The 20,663-nt window shown below is 51.1% G+C and overlaps 1 protein-coding gene across 1 annotated transcript; it reads left to right on the top strand.

Annotated features, from left to right (window-relative positions):
• Positions 1-11,192: 11,192 nt before the first annotated feature.
• Positions 11,193-18,470, top strand: HMOX1 (heme oxygenase 1). Its single transcript, XM_059934824.1, has 5 exons — positions 11,193-11,320; positions 12,528-12,648; positions 14,853-15,344; positions 16,681-16,780; positions 17,835-18,470. The coding sequence occupies exons 1-5, from the start codon at positions 11,298-11,300 to the stop codon at positions 17,963-17,965; spliced, it is 867 nt and encodes a 288-aa protein (XP_059790807.1). The 5' UTR covers positions 11,193-11,297; the 3' UTR covers positions 17,966-18,470.
• Positions 18,471-20,663: the final 2,193 nt, after the last annotated feature.

Consider the following 20,663-nt stretch of genomic DNA (forward strand, 5'->3'; position numbering starts at 1 on the left):
CTTACAAGGGGCTTGTGATATCTGGGGAAAACAGTTAAGTAAAAGGGGAAAAAAGGCACAAAATAGACATGATCACAACATATAGAATTTGCAAAGAAAAAGGCTGTAAAGAAAGACACCTATTTCTTAGGCTGTGCTCACTGTTTCTTACATATCATCATGTTGTATACTTACTTTGTATGACACACTTTTTCATTTTTTCAATTAAAAAAATGCTAGCATATTAACACTGATTGTCTGCAAGTGTGAGATTACAGATTTCACTGTTGCAAATAGCCATGCAATACTTTCATAACTGGTAGATAAATCAGATTATTTTAAAAATTTATCTAAGCTTCAAAGATGATAATAGACCCATGGAATGTCATTAAGTGAAGGGAGCTTATCTTGTCCCTCAGTTTTTTTTGTTCCTGTTAATTTCTTTTTTAAAATAATAAATAAATTAATTAATTTTTGTCTGCGTTGGGTCTTCATTGCCGCGCGCGGGCTTTCTCTAGCTGCGGCGAGCGGGGGCTACTCTTCGTTGAGGTGCACATGCTTTTCATTGCAGAGGCTTCTCTTGTTGCGGAGCATGGGCTCTAGGCACGTGGGCTTCAGTAGTTGTGGCATGCGGGCTTCAATAGTTGTGGCTCGCAGGTTCTAGACCACAGGCTCAGTAGTTGTGGTGCACGGGCTTAGTTGCTCCGCGGCATGTGGGATCTTCCCCCACCAGGGATCAAACCCGTGTCCCCTGCATTGGCAGGTGAATTCTTAACCACTGGCCACCAGGGAAGTCCCTGTCCTTCAGTTTTAAGATAGGGAAACTGAAGTCTCAGAGAGACAACCAAGTGTTTATTGAATCAGGCAGAAGGAAATCGCTGATCACTCGGCTGGGCCAACCACCTTCGAGGCGCTGCAGGAGTTCCCACACTGCTGAGGCAGTGAGTGGCGGAGTCACTCGCTCCAGGTCATTTGTTAAGGTACCCTGTGAATGTCTGCCATTCCAGAGCTCATGTAAGCCTCCCAGCAGCCCTGCACGCTTGGCCCTGGTGTTAAACGGCAGTTAGAGCTCAGAAAAGTGAGGAGTTGGGGAGGAGTCGGCGGTCAAGGCCGGCACGCCGTCCCCTTCCTGAGGACTGCCTGGGCGCCAGCGCACGTGGCCGGGCTCCGCCTGCCCTGCTGAGCAATCCTTTCCCAGCACGTACAGCTGAGTCACGGTCTCCTTCGGCTTTTCGCTGAGTCACGGTCCCGAGATCTGTTTTCGCTGAGTCACGGTTCCAGCTGCTCCCGGTTTAATCCCTCGGGGCAAAGTCCCCGCTGCCGGGCGGGCGGAGGCGGGAACTCCCTGGATCCCGCACGTCCCCACTGACAGCGGAGTCCAGCAAGGCGAGCCCTGCTCTCCTCCTCCCTTCCGCTCCTCCCCAGCCTGCTGTCCTCGCCTCATCCCTGTTTTAGGGAACTAACATTTCTTAGCGGCCAGGCGCGGTGCTGGAGGCTTCACGCTTCAGATTGCAGAGCCCAGTGGGGTGGGCGTGAGGATCCCCTTTAGCAGATGGGGATCCAGTGAAAGGCAGGGTCGTCTGGGAAACAGCCAGTCCGGGGCATCCCCAAACGACAAAGTCAGGAAACACAGAGGCTGCAGAGGGCAAAGAAGCAGGACGACTAAAGGCAATGCAGCATCTGGGTTAGAACCTGGACTGAGGGAAAGGGCTAGAAAGGACCTTTGAGGGCAATTGGTGAAATTTGCATATAGGCTTTATATAATGATTTGTATAAAAGTCAAATTTCCTGATGTTTATAATTGTACTGCAGGTTACAAGAGACAGTCTTCCAGATATAATACATACTAAATGAGCCAGGAAAAAATTTTTTTTAATAAATATATATTATATGGGGACTTCCCTGGCAGTCCAATGGTTAAGACTCTGCAGTCCCAATGCAGGGGACACGGGTTCCATCCCTGGTCAAGGAACTAAGATCCTGCACACCGTGTAGTGTGGCCAAATAAAATTTAAAAATTTTTTAATTAAAAAATAAATAAATATATATTATATCAAAAAGAATATGTATATATATAAAATCGAGAGAGAGGATGAATGATCAAACAAATGTGACCAAATGCTAACCTAACAACAGGTGAATCTAGGTGAAAACATACAGGAATTCTCTGTATTATTCCTGCAACTTCTGCATATTTGGAATTATTTCAAAGATTACTTTTTGAGAAAAAAATAAAGATGAGGAATCTGATATTCAAAACTCCCAACTGAGAGCAAGGTTTGTCAGATGTTAGTGACCCCATCCTACTCAGAACCATCCAGAGACTTCTAGATAGGAAGAAGGCTCTGGGGGATCCTGAAAGGGGAACTGGATGCCACTTTCTGACCAAACAACAGCTAACACTCATTACAGGCTTCCGGTGCCAGGCCCGGCTCTGAGCTTCCTACAGACATTAAACTGATTTAATCCTCACCTTATCCCCTTGAGTTGATGCTGTTATGACTCCTCATTTTGTCAGACAAGGAAACAAAAGCTTAGTGGGGTTGAAGTGTACACACGAGGTAAGTCATGAATCCCAGATTTGACGGCAGTCCTTTTGCTTAGGGTTCGTTGTTTTGAACAGTCTACACTACCTACAAGTGCTGTGATCAGATTGAACCAGGTCCAACCAGGTCTTGGAGCCATAGTCAGGCTCCATATCGGCCAAGCTCTCCAGCCGTCTAAGCTCCCAAACACTGGCCTGCTGCCTGGTCTCGCCATAGGTCTTCAGCCCCTGGATCTGTGCTAATGGAGGCCAGGCAGTGTGCGAGAAAGGTGCTGGTCCTTCTCCATCCCTCACTGCCTTAGGCCCAGCTCAGTGTTGTAGAACTTAAGCATGCTTTAGAGCCAGACACACCTGACCTCAAGTCCTAGGTGAGCTGTGTGACCATGGGCAGGAGATTTAACCCTGCTAAGCTTCTTTCATTTAATACATAGTGACTTCTTGCCTTGTGCCAGGCTCTGGGCATAGAAGTGACACGATCCTTACTGTCTTCAAGGAGCTCACGGTCAGGATGGGGGCAACTGGGACACAGGGACCTCAGTGGGGGGACCCCATAAGGTGAAGGGAAGAACATCAGCAAAATCTGGGCTGAGTTAGTTTGTTTTACAGCTTTATTGAGATGTAACTGACATACAATAAACTCTACATATTTAAAGTATGCAAACTGATGAATTTTGACATATGTATACCATGAAACCATCTCCACAATCAAGATAATGAACTTATTCATCATTCCCAAAAGTTTCCTCATGGTCCTTCGTAATCCCCCCCTCCAATGAGATAACCACTGATCTGATTATATTAGTTTGTATTTCCTGAAATTTTATATATTTCTATATACATTTCATATATAATGTATATAAATGGAATTATACAGTAAGTACTCTTTGGGGGGGGGGCCTGGCTTCTTTTACTCAGCATAATCATTTTGAGGCTTATTCATGTTGTGTAGGTCAATGGTTCATTCCATTTCATTGCTGAGTATCCAGAGTATGTCCATACCACAATTTGTTTATCCATTCACCTGTTGATGGGTTGTTTCCAGTTTGGGACTTTTGCAAAGAAAGCCACTGTGATCATTCATGCACAAGTGTGAACATATGCTTTCATTTCTTGTAGGTAAATATGTACCTAGGAGTGGAATCACTGGGTTGTACAGTAGGTGTTACGTTTAGCCTCTTAAGAAATTGCCAGACTGTTTTCCAAAGTGGTTGTACTGTAGGGGAGGAAAAAACCTTTTTCCTCTACCCTCCTAGGTTCCCAGCTGGGGACCCTGGAAATTAAGCCGATGAAAGATAAATTAGGGACTTCCCTGGTGGCGCAGTGGTTAAGACTCCAAGCTCCCAATGCAGGGGGCCCGGGTTCGATCCCTGGTCAGGGAACTAGATCCCGCATGCATGCCACAACTAAGAGTTCGCCTGCTACAACTAAGGAGTCACGTGCTGCAACTAAGGAGCCAGTGAGCCGCAACTAAGACCTGGTGCAACCAAATTAATTAATTAATTATTTTTTAAAAGATAAATTAATAAGAGAGAAGCAGAGTGTATTAACACACACATGGGAGGAACACAGTGCTGAGTAACTCAAAAGAGTGGTTAGAACTGCGGCTTATGTAGCATCTTAACAGAATACATGTGTAGACAGGTGACAAGAAAAAGGAAAAAGAGTTTAGGCTTTGGCGGGCAGCAAGCTGAGGGAGGGTAAATATATGGGGGAAACTAATGGAAGATAAGGGCTAATTTGGTAAGGTTTGTTATGCTGATACCTCTGAGTGCCATCCCTGGGCTAAGAGTCTGGAGTTGTCTAAACCTGCTTTGAAGCAAGTAAGGGGGAAAGCGGAGAATGGTTTCCTGGCATTTGCTGTTTCTCAGTTGTCTTCAGCTCAAAATAACCCTTATACCAAAGTGGTATTTTGGGGGGTGTCACATTCTGGCCTCCTGCAAGTACCGTTTTATGTTCCCACCAGCAGTAAATGAGCGTTCTCCTTGCTCTGCATTCTCAACAGCAGGAAGAACCAGCCTTTAATTTTAGCCATTAGGATAGGTGTGTAGTGATGTCTCATACCAGTTTTAATTTGCATTTCCCTAACAACCTATGAACTTGAGTATCTTTTCATGTGCTTAGTTAGCATTCACATATCTTCTCTGGTAAATTGTTCAGACTTTTTACCTGTTTTTAAAAATTCACTTATTTGCCGCCTTATTATTGAATCATATCGGTTCTTTACATATTCTACAGACAAGTCCTTTGTTGGATATATATATATATATATATATATATATATATTTTAAAGGAACTCCTTTATTTATTATTTATTTTTGGCTGTGTTGGGTCTTCGTTTCTGTGCGAGGGCTTTCTCCAGTTGCAGAAAGTGGGGGCCATTCTTCATCGCGGTGCGCGGGCCTCTCACTATCGCAGCCTCTCTTGTTGCGGAGCACAGGCTCCAGACGCGCAGGCTCAGCAGTTGTGGCTCACGGGCCTAGTTGCTCCGCGGCATGTGGGATCTTCCCAGACCGGGGCTCGAACCCGTATCCCCTGCATTGGCAGGCAGATTCTCAACCACTGCGCCACCAGGGAAGCCCTGGATATATTTTTGCAAATATTTTCTTCTAGTCTCTGACGCCTCTTTTCTTGGTCACAGTGTCTTTGAAGGAGCAAAAGTCTTAACTTTTTATGAAGTCGCATTGGTTGTTTTTTTTCTTTAATATTTTGTGCTTTTTTTTGGTTTTTTTGGTTGTATTTGAGAAATCTTTGCCAAATCTAAGGTCAGTAAGATTTTCCTTTATGATTTATTCTATATGTTTTATAGGTTTAGCTATTTCATGGAGGCCTATAATCTGTTTCTGGGCTGAGTCTTGAAAGGTGACCAGCCCAGCAAAGGGACAGGAGAGAGCATTCTAGGCAAGAGGGACCAGACGCATGGGAGCCTCGGTAGCTCAGGGGGAGGTAGGGATTCCTGAGACTGGCACACAGGGTGTGAGGGAGCAAGAAGGGTGAGATCCCTCCCACTGGAGACGTGGCCGAGGGCTGGGAGTGCCAGGCTAAAGAGTTTGCACTTTATCCCAAGGGCCATGTGGAGCTAGCCGTGCATGTTGACCAGAGGAGTGGTGCCAGCACTTCAGTTGCCTTATCAGCAAAATCAGGGGCAGGAGAAGGAGTAGAGGAGATAAGGAATGAAAAGGTGTTCCGTCAGGGCCAGGGCCCCCCCTCTTCTCCTGCTTTTTTGTGGGTGAGGGCACCCAGCCCTCCCAGGAAGGTCATGATAAGCAACCCCTGTTAAATGCTAACATTTCCTCGTGACCGTCTTACTGCTTTGGAGAGCTCTTTTTCTTTTTCCTCTCTCTCTTTTTTACTTTATTTTTATTTGTATTAAGGTACAGTTAATTTACAACGTTGTGTTAGTTTCAAGTGGACAAAGTGATTCAGTTATACATATATAATATGGGGAGCTCTTTTATTAGGAATGTTCATCTTTTGTCTGTTACACGTAGAGCAAACGTTTTTCTCCCATTCTCCTGGTGGGGTTTCAACCTTCTTTATGAGGTCTCTCACAACCCTGAAAGATTCAGCGTTTTGCAGTCCAGACTGAGGATGGTTTTCAGGGCTTGGGCTCGTCAGCCTTGCGGAGAGGAAGGCTGCGCTCCCCATGCCACCCCCCCACCCCACCCCCGCTGGGTCAAGGTCTGTGTGGGGCATGGGTGCGGTCAGGACACCCTGAGTGACCCTGTTTACCTGGGATGCCCCCTGCTTGAGGACACCCAGGCGGGGGTCCACCGATTCTCCTGGAACACCGGTCCAGCCGAAGCTAGAGGCCGCCCACCCCCCAACCCCGTGTTCCCCCAGCCTCAGCGGGGGCCTCGCCTCTGTTTTTCACTTTGGAGCCTCGGGAGCTGCAGCCCTGGCCCCTCCCTGCAGCCCAAACCACTTCTGTTTTCCAGGCAGGCGTGCGGGCGGCGCCTTCGGAATGCTGAGTCTCCGTTTCCACGTTCCCCTCGCGCCGCTGCGTTTCTGCTGTGTCATGGTTGGGAGGGGGGACTGGCGGAGACAGGAAAGGCAGATTTTGCTGAGTCACCAGCTGCTTCCTCAGCCTCCAACGGGGTGCTTGGGGAAAGGGCAGCTTTCACAGCTGGCAGGAGGAAGTGAAACTTCTAGAAAAGGGTAGAAGCTTCCCACTCAAGTGTTTGCACTGTCCCATACATCTCAAAATGGATTTGTCCAAGACTGAGCTGCTGAGGTCCCCCCACTGCAGTAAACTGACAATTCCATCCTCCCACTTGGCTGAACCAAAATCTTTGGAGTTACCCTTGACTGCTCCGCTTTCTCACATCCCATTTCCTGTTCTCCGGACAGTCTTGGTAGCGCTGCCTTTAAAATATCAATGTCCTAGGCCACTTCTCTCCCCGTCCTTTCCAAGCCACCATCATCTCTCCCTGGATTTGTGCAGTAGGTAGCCTTCTGCCCATGTCCTGTGTCACCCATAGCAACCAGTGATTGATCCCAGGACACCCCAAGTGAGACCCCAGCACTCCTCCCCTCCAAGCCCTGCAGTCTCCCCTACTCGCAGAAGATCCTTGCAACGGCCTGCAGGCCCTACAGGCTCTGTTCACATCTCTTCTGCTCCCATCTTCTGCCCTGTCCCCTCCCACTCTCTGCTGCAGCCACACTGGCCTCCATGCTGCTGCCTGTTCCTGCCGGGTCTGTGCCACCTGGGGCCTCGGCTGTGCCTTTTCCCTGCGGCCCCAAAACAACGTCCCACCCCCCCCCCACATCTCCCAGCCTGTATGGCCCACCCTGACCTGACTCTGATTTAGCATTACGATCGCTGAGTCCTTCTCACGCTTCATGTCTCTCTGACTTCTCCTGCCAGGTCTCTTCTGCCTCCAGCCTGGGAAAGTTCTCTACTTTTAAGGGCTCCTGTGACTAGACTGGGCCCACCCAGAGACTCGAGGGTGATCTCCCTACTTTGAGGTCTGTAACCTTAATTACACCTGCAAAGTATGACCCTCTTCGATGGTAATAGAACATATTCACAGGTTGCAGGGATTAGGCAAGGACATCATCGTGGGACCATGATTCTGCCCACCACAGATAAACGCCCACCTCCTGGGTTTGAGGAGGATGAAACGTGACCATGCTTGGGAGAATGCTTGGCTCAGAGCAGACCCCAGTGTTTCTTTCCGATTTCCACTCACATTTGTCTCTGGTGCCCCCTGCCCCCTTTCTGGATCATTTCCCCAGGCCCAGACTTCATTAGGACCCTGAGCACCCACATTCTGTCAAGGTGGGCTTCTAGCCTCTTCAGCTTCGTACCTCCAGCACACATACAAAACTGGCCCGTTTCAGCTGCTCAAGCATTTGACTCTGAAAGGAAATCCCAGAGAGAGGGTGGTGGGTTCTCTGATGCAATAAAGCTGTAACGCTGGGAAATGGCAGGAAGGGTCTCTCTATCCGTCCCTGTCCTGCTTCCCAAAGCTGTCATGGCAGATACCACAAACACAGTGGTTTGAAACAACACAGATTTATTCTCTGGAGTTCCGGAGGTCAGAAGTCTTGAAATGAGTGGGCAGGGCTGCATTCCTTCTGGAGTTCTAGAGGAGAATCTACTTCCTCGCCTTTTCTAGCTTTTGGAGGGTGCCTGCTTTCCTTGGCTCGTGGCCCCTAACTCCATCTTCAAAGTTAGCAGCACAGCATCTTCCAATCTCTCTGTGTCCTGCTTCCCTTATCACATCACCTTCCGTAACAGTAACCCTCCAGCCTCCCTCTTATACGGACTTTTCTGATCACATTAGGCCCATGAGGATAATATAGGATAATCTCTCCATTTTAAGATCCTTAATTTAATCCCATCTGCAAAAACCGTTTTGCCATGTAAAGTAACATATGCAGAGGTTCTGGGGATTAGGATGTGGACATCAGCCTGCCACAGGAGGAGAAAGAATACTATTCAAATCATTCCAGTTGCTTGAGGACGGGGGGGGGGGGGGGGGGGGGGCGGGGGGGGTCAGGAAGCTGAATCAGCACGGAGAAGGGCCGCAAGCTCAACACTGGGACAGACGAGACACTAGATCAACTCTGACCCGGCCTCCTTTGCCCGGGTTGTCTGGGACGGAGGGGTGGTCTCTTCTTACCAAGTCAGGGGCTCCCAGGGAAGAAGCTGGAATGAGTAGCAAACCTGGACTGGAGCCAGGAACTCTGGGTCACTGAAGGCTCTGTGTCCTATGGGGCACAGCCTGGGGAAGTCACTCCCCTCTTGGGCTCTCTGCTCCCCCATGTTAAGTACGAAGATGTCAGATCACACGAGCTTTACCATCTGGGGTTTCTGAACGGACAGGCTGATGGGAAGCATTCAGACCTTCACACTCTTATCCTCTAAACTCCTAGAGGACAGACTAGCCCCCCTGTAAGAAGGCATGTGGTGTGGGGGTCAGGATTATGGGCTGTGTGGCTTCAAAGCGCCATGGTTTGAATCCTGGCTCTGTTATCACTAGCTGTGTGACTTGGGAAAACTACTTACCCTCTCTGTGCCTTAATATTTACATGGACAAAACGCAGATGAAAATGACAGAGCTGTTGCCAGGATTAAATGCAATCTTGCACATAAAGGTTCTGCACATAGTAAGTGTTCGATAAAGTTTGGCTCAGATCTCAATTTGTAATTGTAGCTTGATTCCAGCCCTTTCTGGCAGCCTAGCAATATTATCATGTTTACCAGAAAGAGATCTTGTGGCAACTATTTATTCATTCATTCATTCAATGTTGTCTGCTACTTGCCAGGCATGGTTCCAGTCTCTGGAGATTTCACAAAACAAAGCAAAGCCCCTGCCCTCCTGGAGCTTACATTCTAATGGGGACATCTGTTTCTAATAGTCGTTCTTTCTAGAAAGTTCTTGGCAACTCTTTTTTGAAATCTTTTAGCAGCTCCGGTTCTAGGTCTGACCTCTGTGAATCTTGTGAACCAGTAAATGCCACCCTTTGTAGAATGAGCCTTTCTAGGACAACCTTGGAGATGACTTCTGGGCTGTAGTGGGATAACCATGTTCCTTCGGGTCGTCTTCCCCTCCACTGTATTCTGGGAAATGACACTGCACCTTAAATTTTGAAATCTTGGTGCCAGACTGCTTGGGTTCAAACCCTTAACCTTTCTGCCTCAGCTTCCTCATTTGTAAAATGGAGACAATAACAGTACCAAACTTATGGAGTTGTTATGAGGATTTAATCAGTTAATACGTGTTCAGTGTAGCGTCTGGCACACAGTAAGTGCTCAGTGAATATCAGCTGTTAGCAGTGCTCTCACTGTTCATTGAAGCAGAAGGTGGGTATATAATTTATACCAAGAGCTGAACTCCTTGGCATATAGCCCTTCTATCTAGGAGGCTCAGCAACCCCCAGGTCGCTGGATTGATCTGGTGACTGAAATTCAGGTCAGTGACCCTGGAAGAGTGTGGATCGTGGGCCAGAGCTCTGACCTTGGACTGGATGGACACACTGACCTCCCGTACCCGCCTGGTTCTTCCAGACTGTCTCCAAACATTGGAGACTCCTATAGGGGTACAGCTGGGAAGGACTGCCTCAGCCACCATAGTCCCCCAGTTGGGGAATCTGTGCTTGACGGGCGGTCCTCAAGCCTGTACTCACATTCCTTCAGAAGTGGGGCACTTGCTACCCTGTTTACAAACAACATCCTTATAAGGAGCCAAAATTACCTTTTTTGTTTGTTTTGTTTTGTTTAATCTAGAATCCAGTATTGCAGCATTGCGAAGGGGCTTTAGGAATCATCCTCGCTGTTTGTTTTGTCATCTGGGCTCACCCAGTGACCTACTTATCCCCTTCCATAGTTGATCAGAGGGCCAGCTCTGTTCCAGGCCTGGTGCGGGCACTGAGGATGAGATGAATCAGACCTGATGAGTCCTGGAAGAGCGCCCTACGCAGGTAAGCAGGGAGGTGGTCTGGGTGACCAGCATTGGGTCCAGTTGGGTACCAAGTGCTAAGAAGGCCTGGAGGAGGCAGGCAGCAACCTGGACTCACTCTGGGGCTTGGGTCCCGTCTTCCTGCTTTATGTGTGACCTTGGGCATGCCACTTCATTCCCCAGCCTCAGTTTCGCTGTCTGTAAAATGGTAGTGATCTACCCCACAGGGTAACTGTAGGGATGAACCATGAACACAGTGCAGTCTCTAGCACTTAGTAGGTTCTCAAGGAAAAAAAAAAAAGGCCCTAAATGGACATTTAAAGGGAGTATGAGGAGGCAGGCAGGCTGTCAGCTGAGGGACCCGGGAGGAGGTGATATTTAGGGAGCAGGCAGGGTCTGGGGTCGGTGAGTCCCTGACGTTGCCCCACCCCCCCACCTCCTGCTCTGAGAAGCGCTGCCTCCCAGCTTTCTGGAACCATTCAGATCCCTGGAGCGTTCAAGTCCCATCACTGGGTGGGAGGCTCTGGAAGTGGCAAGATCACACAGCTGCTCAGATTTCCAGCAGTTGTTGGTTTTGTTTTGTTTTTTTTTCTTTTCATGTCCTGTTTTAAATAGCTTTGTTTTCCAAGGGTCATATGACCGCTCCTCCTCCACCCCCTCAGGCCAGGGGCGGGTGGGGCGCGGGCCTCCGCGGGTGTTGCAATGTCGGGCCAGTAAGTGTGGGTCGGCTTCTGGCGGCGGCCACGTGACCCGCCCCGGGGATAAATAGACGGCGCGGTCCGGGTTCTGCACAGTCGCCCTCCCGCCTCCTGGAGCCCGTCCCGAGCCGTCGGAGCCACCACCGGATCCCGCACCAGCACCGCCGCAGGATGGAGCGCCCGCAGCCCGACAGGCAAGCGCGGGGCGAGGGACCGGCCTCTCCCGGGAGGGGCAGCCCCTGCCCCTGCCCCTGCCCCTGCCCCTGCCCTCTCGCCGAGCTGCCGAGACTCAGCCGGGAAGCAGGAAGCGACCTCGCTGGGCGGCCGGTCTGCTGGGCTTTGGTATAATGAGGAGCGGGGTTCCAGTCCCGCCCGGTGGGGTAGTCGGAGGGATGAAAGATGATTTACATGTCTGGCTCCCTGGCTCCGGGTGGGTGACCCGATGGGAGTGTTGCCGTGGGCTCCAACTTTGTTTTTGGCTTTGGACTTGTGTGTGCTTGGAGGTGGGTGTGTGCTGAATCCGAGATCCTGGGGGCTGTCCAAGGCTGGGTGAGAGTGCCTGCTTTTTTTTACTCGAGCCGCCTCTTGGCCGCATCCACCTCTCACTACCTGTTGAATGCAGGAGCAGGACATCACTGTGGCTACTGTGTCCGCGTTTAGCGATGAGGATGGCACAGCTGGGGGAGGCAGCAAGGCCAAGGTTCCCTGGCTAGCTGAGATGTCAACCTTGGTCTGTCCGCCTCCAAGTCTGGCTCCTTCCCTTCTCCCAAGAATTTGATCAGCACGTACAGAAGAGGGGATGATGTTTCTGGAAGAGGTGTGGGAGAGAAAGGAGAAATGACCCTTTTCTGGGAGGCGGATACAGACATACGGCAGAAATACTCTCCGAAAGGGATTTTTTTTTAAGTAAAGCTGAGTTTACGTAGCCTTTTTCACTCAAACACTTCTGTGATGAGCGGAAATATTATAAGGGGTCATGAGATTTGTATCTGAGCTCAACAAAGTTAATGAATTAAATCTTGAGTCTAAAAGCCAATCAGAGCGCTTACAAATTTGACTGTGAATGTGCGTCCTGCCCGCTGCTGCTTCTCCCTGGGTTGTGTTGCTCCCTTCTCTCCTCCACTGAGAATAACTGGTACCACGACTTCCCTCTTGGTTTGGGGGGAGAACCGTGTTACATAGTATCTTAATGACTGGAAAGCGTGGGTGGGGCTGCATGTTAAGGCAGTTGGGAACATGGCTGTTCATTAGGTGGGAGGCTGGATTTCTGCAGAGAAGCCTGATAAAAGCTGGAATCTCTTTAAGTTTTGCCGCCAGGCGGGGGTACCCTCAGAAGCTCAACGTTGGGAAGAACTCTGCTCAGAGCCACCCCCTTGTTCACCTCCCTCCCTTTCTCTGTAGCATGCCCCAGGATTTGTCAGAGGCCCTGAAGGAGGCCACCAAGGAGGTGCACACCCTGGCAGAGAACGCCGAGTTCATGAAGAACTTTCAGAAGGGCGAGGTGACCCGAGAAGGTTTTAAGGTATGTGGCCTGGTGGTACCAGCCCTGGCAGAGGGTATGTTGGGTGTGGGTGCTCCCAAGGCTCAGGGCAGTGGTTTAAGTGGGGATGGGGACCAGGGATGCTGAGGGGCCAGATGGGCATGTTCAAGGGAATCTTTTTACAGATCGTGACATTGAGGCTCAGAGAGGGGAGGTGACTTACCCAAAGTCACACAGCAGATTCACAGCCTGCTATGTGGTGGTGTGGAGGGGCTGGGGCAGTACTACCATCTGCTGACCACCTAGGCTCTGCTTGGCATTTTACTTAATTTCTAATTAGTGCCTCAGTCTTAATAAGGAAGATGAGGAAGGGAAGGCTCAGAGAGCTTAAGTAATTACCAGAAGGTCACACAGCCAGTAGGTAAATGGGAAAGGCCAAAATGGAACCAAGGCTGGTTTCATTTCAGAGCTTATGCTTCTGACCTAGTTCTCATCTGCCTCTGAAGGCAAGGGGGGACGTGGGTTCGAGCCTAAGCGCATCCATTTCCTAATAGTAAGACTATGGACACCTCATCTGTCCTCCCTAAGGTACCTTTTTCTCATTCATGAAATGATATTCTTCAACAGCAGGGTTTTCTTTTCCTTTTTTTTTTTTTTGTTTGTGCTGCATGGCATGCGGGATCTTAGTTCCTTGACCAGCGATCGAACCAGTGCCCCCTGCAGTGGAAGCGCAGAGTCCTAACCGCTGGATTGCCAGGGAATTCCCCGCAGGGTTTTCTTTAGTGCCCGTTGTACGTGAGGCACAGGTTTTGCTAGTTCCCAGTACAACTGTGAAATTCATGCAAGTAGAAGGAAAGCATGTGGCAAAGAACCAAGCAGGTGCTGGGTGTGAGGAAAGGCTCGTTCGGGTTGAGCTGTGGGGCTGGGGAGCTGTAGCCCTCCACTCCTGACACCCCTGCCTTTTGCTTTCGGGAGCCTCTCCCACTTCCAACATGAGAGGTGCTTCAGTGAAGGGAAATTTAAGGTGCAGCTCTAAGGGGTTGGGGCCCTGGGCTATCCCTTGCTCCCTCGTTCTCCCCACTTCCCCCCCAAAAAAAGCTGACATACAGTTGCTGAAATGAGGCTGGGGCAGAGGCAGTGGGGACGTGGCTGCTGGAGTATCCCATCCCCAGCCACTGTAGACTTTGGGTCTTTCTTCTCAGCCACCGAGTTCAAAGGCAGCATAAAGAGCCACGAGAGGACCCAGTGCTCGCTCGGATTATGGTGATGGAGGTAGCATTTTTTATCACCATGGCTTTTGACGCATGTGCTAAGTGCCAGGCTGCACCTATTGCTTTACCTGTGTCATCCTGCTGGACCTGCACACCAGCCCCATTACTGTGTGGTTGGATTATCCCTCTTTGCAAGGAAGGGAACTGAGGCTTGACTTGTGCAGAGCCACTCAGACCTCACATCGCCCAGAGAGGGCGAGTGGCTTATCCATGGTCACACAGCTGAGGACTGGCTGAGCCGAGTTAGAACCAGGTCGGTCATAGTCGAAAGCCCAGGCTGTTCTGTACCAGGCTGCCTGGCTTTCTGCCCCGGTGAGAAATGGCGCTGCTGTGAACGTTTATGGCTCAGAAATCACCTGGAAACCTCAACCAGAACATTTAACCTTTGTCCTCCTTCAAACTCAAACTAGAGAATTAATGTGTAACGGGAGTTCCCTGAACCAAGGAGTACTGGCCCTGTCCCCCAGCTCAGCTTCCAGAGGGGTCCTTTGGGGAGGAGAACCATGCCCTGTAAATGGTCACCCAGAGGTCAAAGGCCGGAGGTGCCTGGCATCTCCTATAAGTACTTTCATTCACATACGTTTTCCAGAGCCAGGATGGCCCCCCCCAGCCATGCCTGGGCTTGGCTCCATTTCCATTTCTTACTAGCTGTGTGACCTCCATGTCGCATACTCTCTCTGAGCCTTAGTTTCCTTTTCTGTAAAATGGGCATAGCTATGCCTTTGTTGGATTTTTCCAAGGATGAAGTGAGGCTGCGTCTTTTATCCAGTGTGATAAAAGGGTTTTAGGCCCAGACAGCGCATGATCGAATTTCTCTCTTGTGACACTCCCTCTGGCTGCTGTGTGGAGGGGATCGGAGGGGCCGGCAGGAGGTGGGGGCCCGGCCCGGGGAGGTGGCGAGGGTCCCTCTGAAGGCAGTAGTGCGAAGGCGCTGGATGGGGAGTTCTTATACCGACCTGCTCGCTCTGGTTTCAGCTGATAATGGCGTCTCTGTACCACATCTATGTGGCCCTGGAGGAGGAGATCGAACACAACAAGGAGAACGCGGTCTACGCTCCCCTCCACTTCCCGGAAGAGCTGCACCGAAGGGGGGCCCTCGAGCAGGACATGGCCTTCTGGTACGGGTCCCGCTGGCAGGAGGCCATCCCCTACACGCAGGCCACCAGGCGCTACGTGCAGCGACTCCAAGAGGTGGGGCGCGCCGAGCCCGAGCTGCTGGTGGCCCACACCTACACCCGCTACCTGGGTGACCTGTCTGGGGGCCAGGTCCTCAAGAAGATCGCTCAGAAGGCCCTGGACCTGCCCAGCTCCGGAGAGGGCCTGGCCTTCTTCACTTTCCCCAACGTCGGCAGTGCCACCAAGTTCAAGCAGCTGTACCGCTCCCGTATGAACACTCTGGAGATGACCCCCGAGGTCAGGAAGAGGGTCCTCGATGAGGCCAAGACTGCCTTCCTGCTCAACATCCAGGTGAGGGTCTGGCCGCCCTGCGTGGCCGCCGCGTCCCCCAGCTTCTCCTCCAGGGACATTTCACGCAGAGCAGGGGAGGGGGGGCCGAGGGTCACGGTTAGGGGCAGGGGCTCGGGGGCCAGGGTTCCAGTTCTGCCACTTACTGGCTGGGTGATGTTGGGTAAATCCCTTAATCGCTTTGTACTTCAGTTTCCCCATCTGTAAAATGGGGAAATGACATTACCTCGTAAGAGTTGTGAGGTTTAAGTGAATTTAAATCAATCAGGTCCTAATAGCACGGCCTGGCATGGCATCAGCTGTCTAATATTAGCTAGGGTTATTGTGGGGTGTGAGCGTCGCCATTGTGGCACTCTGTGACAATCCTCTGTGACAACATACAAGTTGCCTGTGCATGTGTGTGTAGCCAGGTTGGCACTGCAGGGGTTACGGGTGCTGCAGACATGGCCTCCGCCTTCTGGGCCTCTCAGCCCAGCCAGGGAGGCGGGATGCGTCTTTCTATAGGTGCCTCAAATCTAGGGGAAGGTGAGCTTCAAGCAAGGCCTTGCCTTGAAGGATGACTTCTTGGGCAGAGCTGGGGGTGGGTGTGTTCCCAGGGCGGGTGAGGTTTCTTCTAATCCGGATGTTGTAGAATCCCATCGCTCTCCCCCCACCTGGAGGCCCCATGGGGACTGAGGCTTCCAGCTTATGCTCTCCCTGCCTCTTTATTCCCAGCCTGGGACCCCAGAAGAGCTTGGTCCAAGCACTCATTACGGAGCAATGCCTCCTCTCCCTTGCATTCCCCTAAAAAACATCATCACCCACAAAACCTGGTCAGTCCTCCAAGAAAATCTGTCTTTCAGAGAGGTGGTGTAGAAAGAACGGGAGGTTTGGAGCCAGAGCCCCGTGTGAGGGTTGGCTCGTGCTGCCTGACCTCTGGGTTACCCTTGGCCCCAGGCACTGAATCTCTGGGAGCTGCAGTTTTCTCATCTGTAAACCCTGGCTAATGAATACCCTGGAGCACACTTACCAGGGGCGAACCTCACCAAGAGAATTGAGTGCATGCTGGGGTACCACTCGTGACATAAGTTGCAGAGGGATGCAGCATAAGGGCGTGAGTGGCCACGGTGAACCCTGAATTCAGGATGGCTGTTACTGGGGAGCATTTGGGGAGGAGCAGGCAGGCGGGTCAGATGGACTTGTGACGTCTTATCTCTTAAGCTGGGTGAAAGGTCCATGGATGTTCAGTATATTTTCCTGTGATTTTGGTATGTCCTAATGTTTCACAACCAAACCTCAAACCTCCCGTCAGCTGGCCGGTCCCCACCTCTCACAGAGACATGTGTCTTTTGTCTTGCAGCTGTTTGAGGAGTTGCAGGGGCTGCTGACTCAGGACGCCAAGGACCAGAGCCCCTCGCGGGCACCAGACCTTCGCAGGCGGGCTGGCAGCAGGGCGCAAGGTGAGGGCTTCCAGGGGGCGGCATTTGGAGGGCGTATGGCGCAGCTCTCTGGCTCCAGCACCTGTTGACTCTTCTGTCTCCTCAATGTTTTAAATGAGAAGTTGGGCGTGGGCAGAGGGCGTGGGGCCAGCCTTCAGCGGGTGACTCCAGCCACGTGGGTGACCCCTCCACGCCTCAGTCTCCCCAGTTCTAGAATCAGGGAGGTTGGGCTGGTTCTAGGTCACTGGCTCGAAAGGAAGACTTGCACACCAAGGACCCTCAGAAGTCGTGGCAAAGCTCTCTCCCCTCTTAACTGAGGTTCCTTTGGGGGCCTTTTAATGGCTCCCACGCAGAGACGCCCTGACATGGGGCAGGGAGCCCAGGACAGCTGCTAGCTCTTCCCCCGCCATGGACGCAAGGAAGACATGTAACCTGGGGGTCGTGTCTCGTGTTAGTCCCTCCCTCACACTTCTCAGACAGCTCTCAACGGGGTGGCTGTGCTGAGAGAACATCTGGGAAACTTCCAAAAGCACCAAAGTGCTCCACCAGATGTCCCCTGACACCCCTGTGGGTGGCAGTGTGGCTTTGGGAGTTGGGGGAGGGGAGGCGTGAGGCTCAGCCACCTGCTTGGCGGGTCACCTCAGGCCTTCGCTCCTGGGGCCGCCCTCGCCCGCCTGCCCTGCGGCTTTCTCACGTGTGCTAGGCCCACGTCGGCCCCTCTGTTGGTGGGATTGAGCCCAGGAACGTTGCAATGTGGCCAGTCCTGGTGGGATTGACTCCCTGGTGGGGGTGAGGGGACTTGGCCCTAACGCACTAGTTCTCAAAGTGTGGTCCCCTGGGTATCCCTGGAGAGTACTTCCTCACAATGTGGCCGAAAATGGAAGACTGGAGAGCTTGGAGAAGTAGTAAGCTCCCTGTCTTCGGAGGTATGTAAGCAGTGGCCAGAGGGCTACTGGTTTGCATTGAGCGGGACTGTACTAGACCCTGCTGAGGCCCCTCTGCTTTGTCTTTCTGTGATGTCAGACGGGCCCACCTCTGTCCTCCTGGTGTTGACACTGTCCCCTTTCTCTTTCAGACTCTGCTCCCACAGAGGCGTCCAGGGGGAAGCCCCAGCTCAGCATCCTCTCCCAGGTGCCGCTCATGCGATGGGTCCTCATGTTCAGCTTTCTGGTGGCAACGGTCGCCGTGGGGCTTTACACCATGTGAGTGTAAGCATGCTGGCTCCTGGCCGTGAACTCTTTTTGGAGAGGGACAGCCTCTTGGCCGGCTTCCTTCCCTTGGGCATGGGGAGTGGGAGCAGCTGTTGGGGTCCCTGCCGTCTCCCTGCGTCCCTCTCTCTCTGGAAGAAAGGAGTCTGCGGCATCTCCCCCAACCAAAAACACATCCAGCCAATGACCTGAACTTCAGAGTGGGACGAGGGGTCCTGCCCAGCCCCGAGGGCCCCCTCCCCACCCCGTTCCTGCAGCAGAGCCCAAAAGATGTAGCCAGAAGCGACCGCTGTCGTGAACCTCCAAATGCCCTGGGTCCTCGGTCTCCTTGTTGACATGCTGTGACCGCCTGCCCCCTGGGCCATGGCAATTTTTGTATAAATATGCGAAGATGTTGTGTCTCGTGTTTCCGTCTTGTTTTTGTTGGAGCCACTTTTCGTTCCTGACTTGGCCTGAACTGCGGTATTTTGTTGTGTTCTGTTTTGTTTTTATAACAGGGTTGGGGTGGGAGGGAGGGGTTTAACAGCACTGTGGCCTTGGTCGCTAACTTTTATGTGAAATAATAAACTACATGGCTTAATAGTAACTTGAAGTGTTTTTCTTGGGCTCTGTTACCTTTGGGGAGCTGACTTTTCCTCACTTGTTTCTTGAAAGCCTGGTGGGGTGAAGGTGGGGATGGCAGGAGCTGGTTTGGGATGTTGTGCTCTGTTCTGAGGATGGGGGGGGTGACCTTTAAGCAGTCGGTGGGCAGATCTTTGTGGTGAACCCTGCTTGATGCAAGACTCAGCTTTACTGAGGGTGGGATTCCCTGTTAGGCTGAAATGAGCAGATTCTGGGATAAAATTTGTGTCCTGTACAGTGAATCCTAGGGACTGGAGTATGAGCCCTGGTTCAAATCCCTGCCACTCCATTTTGTAGCTCTGCCTTTGGGGTTATTAACCTTTTTGGGGCTCAGTTCTGGCACCTTTAACATGAATACAGTGAGACCCAGCTCATCTGTTTTGAGTAGCAAATGAGATGCATGTAAAATGCCAACAGTGTACAACACTATTATGAAACAAGGGAGATCAGTGTTTGTGATTCTTGCTAAGTGACTCTCGTGCTGTACAAATCATCTCACCCATGATATCATCTCATTTGATCCTCGGAGAAAAGCTGTGAGGAGCGTTAACGCTCTCTGAGGGTCAGGAAGGATTTAAACCAGGTCTGGCCAGTTCTAAACCCAAGTCTTTTCCACTCTCCGAAGTCCCGAAAGCCACTGAAATGGTAGAAATGCAGCCTTCCAATCTGGGAGAGTGAAAGCCCTTGGCTAGAGGTGTACTTAGCAAAGCAGGGGACGAGGCTTTTCCTTACATGACTCCTTTGTGCGTGAGGACTGGGCACCAGGAGACCTCTCCCTAGTTCTGGCTTTGTCACCAAGTCTGGAACCTTGGTTAAGTCACTTCAAGTCTCCTTGAAACTAACAATACACCTGCCTCCTACAGCTGGTAGGAGGGTCCAGTGGCCTCCAAACCCCAGTCTGTGGATGGTGGCATCAGAACACCTGCGTATCCTGGGCCCCACCTGGAGAGGTTCTGATTCTGGAGATCTGGGACAGGACTCCGGAATCACTGTTTATGGAAAGCTTCGGCGCAGTGGTTAAGAATCTGCCTGCCAATGCAGGGGACACGGGTTTGAGCCCTGGTCGGGGAAGATCCCACATGCCGCGGAGCAACTAAGTCCGTGCGCCACAACTACTGAGCCTGCGCTCTAGAGCCCGTGAGCCACAACTACTGAAGCCCACGTGCCTAGAGCCTGTGCTCCACAACAAGAGAAGCCACCACAATGAGAAGCCTGTGCATTGCAACGAAGAGTAGCCCCCGCTCTCCGTAACTAGAGAAAGCCCGCGCACAGCACCGAAGGCCCAATGCAGCCAAAAATAAATACATTTATTTTTTTAAAAAAAGCTTCCTGGGAGATTCCAAGGTGCAACCAGGTCCAGGAGCCACTGTTCATGAGATATGTATGCCAAGGGTAGGCATTCAAAATAGCGACTTAGCTCTTCCCACCCTGGGCCCTGTTTCCAGTTTTTTGTGACAAGGGCATTGATACCGTTTGTAGTGACGAAGGAAGAGAGGGAGAGGAGAGAGAAACATCTTCAGTTCTACTAACAGGAAAATGGCTGAATAATTTGTATTCTATTCACACGGTGGAAAATTAAAGAACTGTTAAATAGAATGAGTTAAAGCTATGTCTCCATGCAGAGGGACCTCCCTGAAGGTTCAGATTCATTTGATCTAATTTTGAAACCCTATAAACAGACTCATATTTTAAACACTCGCTGTAAGTATGTGCCAGTGTAGCCTATGGAATAAAAAGTTCTTTCCAATAGTTCATGTTGCGGGACTTCCTGGTAGCACAGTGGTTAAGACTCTGCGCTCCCAATGCAGGGGGCCCGGATTCAAATCCCTCGTCAGTGAACTAGATCCCACATGTATGCAGCAACTGAGTTTGGATGCCACAACTAAGGAGCCCACGTGCTGCAGCTAAGGAGCCAGCCTGCCGCAACTAAGATCCAGCGCAACCAAATAAATAATAAACAGAAAAAACAGTTCATGTTGCCAGTGAGAATGGAAAAGAAGGGAGGGGAGATTATGCAGTCTTTATTGCCGCTTGAGAATCCGTCAAGTTTTGCCAGATCTTCCCGTTTTTCAAGT

The sequence above is a fragment of the Balaenoptera ricei genome, chromosome 10, assembly GCF_028023285.1.
Source record: "Balaenoptera ricei isolate mBalRic1 chromosome 10, mBalRic1.hap2, whole genome shotgun sequence".
Classification (NCBI taxonomy): domain Eukaryota; kingdom Metazoa; phylum Chordata; class Mammalia; order Artiodactyla; family Balaenopteridae; genus Balaenoptera; species Balaenoptera ricei.